The 6,978-nt window shown below is 28.8% G+C and overlaps 1 protein-coding gene across 1 annotated transcript; it reads right to left on the bottom strand.

Moving 5' to 3' along the window:
- Positions 1-612: 612 nt before the first annotated feature.
- Phum_PHUM200150 (uncharacterized protein) lies at positions 613-6,218 on the bottom strand (the record flags this gene model as incomplete). The annotated part of the gene is made up of 16 exons (XM_002425384.1): positions 613-970; positions 1,067-1,332; positions 1,430-1,647; positions 1,736-1,965; positions 2,049-2,197; positions 2,277-2,516; positions 2,613-2,861; positions 2,954-3,150; positions 3,241-3,511; positions 3,603-3,788; positions 3,860-4,086; positions 4,207-4,423; positions 4,543-4,734; positions 4,800-4,993; positions 5,127-5,421; positions 5,562-6,218. 16 exons carry the CDS (start codon positions 6,216-6,218, stop codon positions 613-615), a joined length of 4,146 nt encoding a protein of 1,381 aa, XP_002425429.1.
- Between the last annotated feature and the right edge of the window lie 760 nt (positions 6,219-6,978).

Here is a 6,978-nt window from a genome sequence, read left to right as displayed (position 1 = left end):
AATCAATCAATCATTCTTTTTTTTTTTTGAATAAAAAATGAAATAAATATTTTTTTTTTGTTTTGTTTATCACCTTTGTCCCGTTAATCGTAATAATTTAAAAAAAAAAAATTAAAAAATTTGAATTTACTTTGCAAAGTAAAAAGAAATGAATTTTCCAACAGCAATAAGAAAATTATTCATTTTTTTTTTTTTTTATATATTAACAGAAATAATAATAATTTTAATTTTTTTAAAATTATAATAAACATATAATATATTTATATATAATATTATTTATTATTCGTAATGCAAAGAAAAAAAAAAAAAAAAAAAAACTTTTTTTATTTTAATAATTTTTTTTATATATAAATATGATTCTCAAAATTTACTGACGAAGAAGACTAGATGTGCATTCATTTTATATTCCATTCATTTGTATAATAATTCACATTATAAATGCACTCAATTATTATTATTATTATTTTTTTTTTTTCAATTCAGTATAACCTAATTTACACTTATTATTTTTTAAATTTAAACTGTATTCGTATATTTGACTATTTACTCAAATGTAAATTCTTCGGAAAGGGTAATAAAATAATTATCGCTTGTTTTTCAAGAATATAAATGCTAGCTGTGGTCAGTTTCTAAAATAATTATTACGGATTGAACGCGACAAATTTGATTAACGTATTCTGCATCTCCCTCGGCGGTAGCTGCTGCCACAGAGAGTCTAGAACCTAAATCGTATGTTCCCGGAGCGCTAAACACGGCCGACAGTACAATGTATGTTTGATCGTGACCATCAATTTTTAACAATGAATTTAATCTGTTTGTCCAACTGAAAGTTGACGAAGAGTAGGGAGTGTATAAATGCGTTTTTGAAACTGGAGGTTTCGACAATCTTGAATCCAACGAATTCACGACAACTTTCACGGGAAAATCCACGCAATTTTTCAATATCAATTTCATGTCTACGCGACATATTCTGAAAATTACACAGGCAAATAATTAAAAAAATTTTTTTACGACCGTATTTCGAATCGAATGCAAATTTAAAAAAAAAAATATTTTTTTCCAATACCTGTTTTTTTGAAAAGAATGCGTTATTTGATGCTCGTGAACTAGGCTGTAGGAAAGAGCGTTTTCCAAATGCGTCGTTTTTACGCCTTTGTTACTTAATTTAATCGGTCTTTCCGGTCCAAATATTTTAAGAGTTTCGGTGGTGCCTAAATTTAATTCCGATACCATTTCAAAAGGCCAAGTTTTCGTATCGCCCAATTGATTTAAAATCACCAAACTCTGACCGGAAGTGCACCTTGTCTCCACGTCATTTTCCATTATTTTTGCCTGTTTTTCGTGCAAAGCAGTAAAATAATCATAAATAATTATGCGCACGTATAATTTTTTTTAATATCACATCAAATTGATTGATAAAACAACTCACACTCCATCTCAACCCTAAAGGCAATTGAAAAAGTTCGGTTGAATTTTCTTTCTTTTCGCCGAAAATATCCCATTTAAAAAAATCGTAATAGGGTTGCTCGCTTCCCGGGGAAACTAAATTTTTTTCAAAACAACAATCCGTTACTGCTACATCTTCGGTCGAAGTGCGAAAAGCCCTGACAAGAAGATAGTAGCACTCTTGGCTTTTTAATTTTAATTCTGAAAGTCGTTGAAAGAAAGATCAACATCGACAAAAAGTATACTTATCCCTTACAAAAAAAATTTTTTTCTTTTTTTAAAAACGCACCTGAGGAATAAACAGCTTTTTCGCTAAGCATCCATTTTGAACTCACAAGCGACATTTGAAGCAAAGAAATAACGGTATCAATCGAATCGTTATTATCATTTAAATTTTTTACTGCGACACTTATATTCATCGTATCCTTATTTTCACACAAAGTACTTCTAGACGCGACAGCGGAAAATTGAAGTGATCGATATATGTTCATAACTAAGGAATATCTACTAACCCTATGCCTAACAAAACAAAATCCTTTTTTTTGGTAATTTTCGCCTCATTAAAAATAAAAAATATTTAATACGTGAATTGTTTGACTCACCCTAATCCATCTCCTTTTTCCATATTTTCATAGTAAAATAAGGTGTCCACTTTAGCCAAACCTTTTTTATCCGGAGCTCGAACCCAAAAAGGTATGAACATTTCTTGATTCGCATTCAGCAGCCCATCTTTCAACGAAATTTTTATGACCTAAAAAAAAAAAAAATTAAGACAAACAATTTAATCACAATACAATCAAAGAATTATAGTTTATGTAACAATTACTCACTCTATATAAATTGCTTTTTTCTTTTAAAAAATTCTGTTCCCCGATAAAATCATCTAAAACAGGTTCGTGAACAGTCCTTTCTTTTTCTATTAAATCTTGAGGTATGGATAAAAATTTCGGTGAACTTATGACCATAAACAAATTTTTTAAATGTCCATTTCCGATGTTGACTAATTTTAAACGACCCTCTTGAATTTCTCCGCTAAGCATTTCAGACTTGATGCTTGTTTCTAAATTTATCTGTGAAAACCAGGGGGGGGGGGGAAATAAAACTTTTTTATCTTTTTTTTTTTTTTTTTTTTTGAAACGTGAAATAATTTTTAGTGTTAATCTCACCATTAAAAATGGAGCCGTTTTAACAATTTTTATTTCCAATCTTTTATCTTTTTCGAAAACGGTTTCGCTTTTGTTATTTTTGCTTTTTTTCTTCGGCCCTCTAACCATGAATTTTTGTTTACCCATAATTTCGGTGATTGTGGTGGATGATTGCTGATTATTGAGGGGTGAAGAAGAGTATGACAATGAATAAAGCATTCCTAAAATATCTATTTGACCCGGACAGAGAGGAATTAAACTAAGTGTTACCTAAAATAAAAAAAAAAATTAAGGTATGCGTAAAAGTCAACTGAAAAAAAAAAAAAAAAAATGTCACAAAAAAATTTTTTTTTTTTTTTTACTTCTTGAGTGCATGAAGGTTTAAGCTGAATACTCTCGATTATGTTTGTTTTGACTAAAGATTCAGAAATATTATCTGAATTTTCATTACACGTGATTTGTCCGTTAACATCAGTGAAATTCCAAAGTAACTGAACATGTAGTAGAGGCAAGGCGATTTGTAATGGATTTTTTAGAGATACTTGAACAAATATTGGCTCTATAAAAAGAAATAAAAAAGTTTTGTGGCGAGGTTTTCAAACATCCATAAAAACATTCTTTTTAATAAAACAAAAAAACAAAAAATTACCATTTACTACAACAACAGGATTGTTTGTGTTGAGTGTTTTTTTAGAAAATAGATGAATAGTAGGCCGAAAAATCATAGGAGGACCTTGGGATTCAGTGATGGCTAATTCCTCCATTCTCGACCACCGTACACTATCTGCCGGTGAATCAGGTTCAAATGCTCTTAATAACGTCGACTTTGAAGATGAAACTAAAACAAGAACGCTGTTATCTTCAATAATAGGAATTGGCAGAGTGGTTAGGCCTTTGTTTGGCTCTTCATTTTTTAATTCCTGAAAAAAAAAAAAAACCAAAATGAAAAACTTTAAAAAAGAATTAAATAAAATAATTTTGTAAAATTTTTTTTTTTTTTTAAAACATTACCGAAAGCATTTGTAAATATTCTCTTAAATAAACGTCTTGTTGAGCCGGCGCTTGCTTGCTTTCGGGTGACAATAATGAAGCCAAAGAAGAAGAACCCTCATCTAGTAACTTTAGATTTCCCGCAAGTTTTCCTACAGTGAAATGAATATGATCCTCAGCCAAGCTCCAACCTTTGTCTTTATACAACTAAAACATTAATCACATTAGTAGTAAAATTTAGTTATCAAAAATATATCAAGTACAATTGATAAAAATACCTGGAATGCTTGCTTATAACATCTAAGAGCATGTTTTTTTTGACCTCCTTTTGAAAAACGATGCCCCGCTAGTACCATGTGAAAAGCATATTTTCTATACATTTTCGGTTTTGTAGAATATAAAAAACAATAAGATGCCTGTTCTAATAGTAAAGCACTTCGAAGATCAGAATCTTCGCTTGCCATTCTTATAAGTTGTTTCGCAGCTTCCCCGTACATAAAGCGATCTGCAAACATCAAAAGAAAAAAGGATAAATTTTTTAAAATTCTAACTAACCTAACTAAAATTCTAACTAAATAATAAATTTCCAAAAAAAATATTTAACAAATTATAAGTTTAAACCTACCTCTTAAAAATGGAGTGCTAAGCAAAGTTGCCCTTGTTGCAAATTGAGGCAATTTACAAGAATTTAAATAAATTAAAATGGCTTCTTCCATATAATCCAAAACTTTTTTTGTGACTTCTCCTTGCATAAAAGAAGACAAAGCAGCCATTTCAAGAGCACCTGCATAATATATCCACGCTTGATCAGCTCCAAAATCTCTTTTAGCCGAATGATAAGCCTTTTATTAGAGAAAAATAAAAATTTTTTAATTATAAATTATTTATGTAAAAAATTAATTTTAAAATAGTTAAGTACAAATAAACCTTATTTAAGAAGTCATTAATATATAATTTTTACCTGGAATGCTAAAGAATAATTAGTGAACATAAAATATAAATCTCCCAATTTTCTGAAGATTAATTCTGGAGAGTCGTAATTGTAAATAACTGAGTTCAAAGGAGCAGATCCAGGTGAACCCGGTTTAGATGTGCCAAAAAGTCTTTTTGTAGCACTTAATAATGATCTACTAACTCCTTTTTTGTTTGATGCCTAAAAAAATTTTAAATTAGTTAAATTTTATAAAGAATTCACTTAAACAAGATTTTGAAACTTACCATATCAGATAAGAAATAAATTTGCTTTTCAACGTGAGGTATTAGAACTTCAAGAGCTAATTGCTTAACTAATAATTTAATATTTTCTATATCTCCAAGACTTAGGCAAGAACCAAATTGAATGTTGTTCGTCACACTGAGCCACACATTATCATTCACAACTTTTGGCAACTCAGTCGAATTAGATTGATCAGCTTTAAAAAAAATTTTTTAATGTTCATCAATGTAAATACTAAAAAATAATTTGTATTAAAATCTAAGCACTTAAGATAATAAAAAAAGTTATCTTTCTAAATAACAATTTAAAAAATTATATTGCATACTTACAATTTAAAGAATTATATTGATTTATTTCTAAATCAGGGCTTAAAGGATGAAAAACAACAGGAGTTGGTGCATTTCCAAATTCTTGAGAAGTTTCCTGTAAATCTTTCGATTTAATATTCATTTCAGTTTCTGTAGCCACTGAATTTGGCATTCCTGAAATACTGTACATTTCTGCAGGAGTTCTTGGGCTACTTCCATGATCACTACCATCCAGATCTATATTTTTTCTCGATACATAATTGCTCCAAAAATCTGGAGTAGATGATGAATTGTTACTCTGGTTTTGTGAATTTATCTGAAATATACAATCAAAATTGACAAAAAAAAATTATATGACAAATCGGTTATGAAATAGCACATAACGAGAAACTGTAATACAATTTATTGAATCAACAAGTACCTAAGTAATTTGAAAAAAAAAAAAAATTAACTTACCTCTAAGAAAAAACAATGTTCTGAGCCATATGCTGTTTTAAGAGAATTGAAAAAATTTAATGCCTTTGCTCTATTTCCATCTTTTGAATCATGGATCAATACATAAAATTTAAATATAGATGATGAAAACCACTTTGGAAGTCTCGAAGGAGCGATTGCTTGCATTTGTTGTAAAGACTGTAGTAATAATTGCAAAGTTTCTGGAGGATCAACAGATGAGGTGACTAATAAACAACCTAATAAATGCCTTAAAAACTCGTGATCAGAAGGAAACTGGACTTGTAAAAAAGTGCTTTTCCAAGATTGAAACCATGGACATACTGCAGGCACTTCCAAAATTACTTTATCCATAGTCACTGTTTTATTGTCATATACAAAGTTATTGACTGATTCATTTAAAATTTTTTTGGCTAAAGAAGGTTGTGGAGGCCTGTCATTAACATCCTGAATATTAATTAATAATTTTTCGATTGGATGGTCGTTACCCGAAGGGTCTCGAAGGCGGTGTTCAATATTAACTAAACAAAAAGGACGAAGCATTTCCACAAAAGACAGGTTGTTTTTTTGACAAATTTGCTCAACTGAAGAACTGCTTAAACAACCCACCATAGGTGGAAACGAACGTTGAACATAAGAAAAAGGATCTATTTGCGACATTTTAACAACTTATTAAAAATTAAATAGTTAATTCGGCCACATTTTTACATAAATAACTATTCAAACAAAATATAAAAAAAAATTTTACAATTATTTAATACTGATTGAACTATATCTTTTTGACGCCATTGTTGCTCGAGTGAGGTTGGCCAACTGTGAAAAATTACAAGTTATCGTTAAAGTGCAAGTAATTATAAAAGGCGGGAATGGCTTTAGAGGTAAAACTTAAAAATCATTTATTAAAAAATAATTTAATATTCGAATAAAATTTTAAAGTGAATTATTAACATGAAGTTTTTTGAAAAGTTTTAATGTTTCAAATTTGTTTCCGTAATAAAATTAAAGTGATTATTCTCAAAGTATCATTTTAATACAACTCTTGGTTACTACCTATTTCAATACAATTTTTTATAAAAACTGTAAAAATTACAAAAAATGGTTATATTTTCCTTTTATAAAGATCTTTTAATTAAAATTGGAGAAGTAAGTTTATTTAAATAGTATCAAACATAATTTTATAAGAATGGAAGTAAGAGAAATTGTATTCGAAAAAAATTATTAATTAAAGTTTGGTTAAACGTTATTAACACTTTTCTTTGATTTAATTTAACTGTAAATGTTTTCAGGTTTTTTTTGCTGATTTTTTTAATTGTAAATTGGATTTAAAAAAGAAGAACAAGCAAATGGAAAAAAGTTTATTTCGACGCATGCTGCTTATATTACCAACTTCCACGCAAAAGTTAAAAAAAATTTTGGACGC

This window comes from Pediculus humanus, genomic scaffold, assembly GCF_000006295.1.
Source record: "Pediculus humanus corporis 1103172107547 genomic scaffold, whole genome shotgun sequence".
Lineage (NCBI taxonomy): Eukaryota > Metazoa > Arthropoda > Insecta > Psocodea > Pediculidae > Pediculus > Pediculus humanus.
This window is presented reverse-complemented; position numbering and strand designations above follow the sequence as displayed.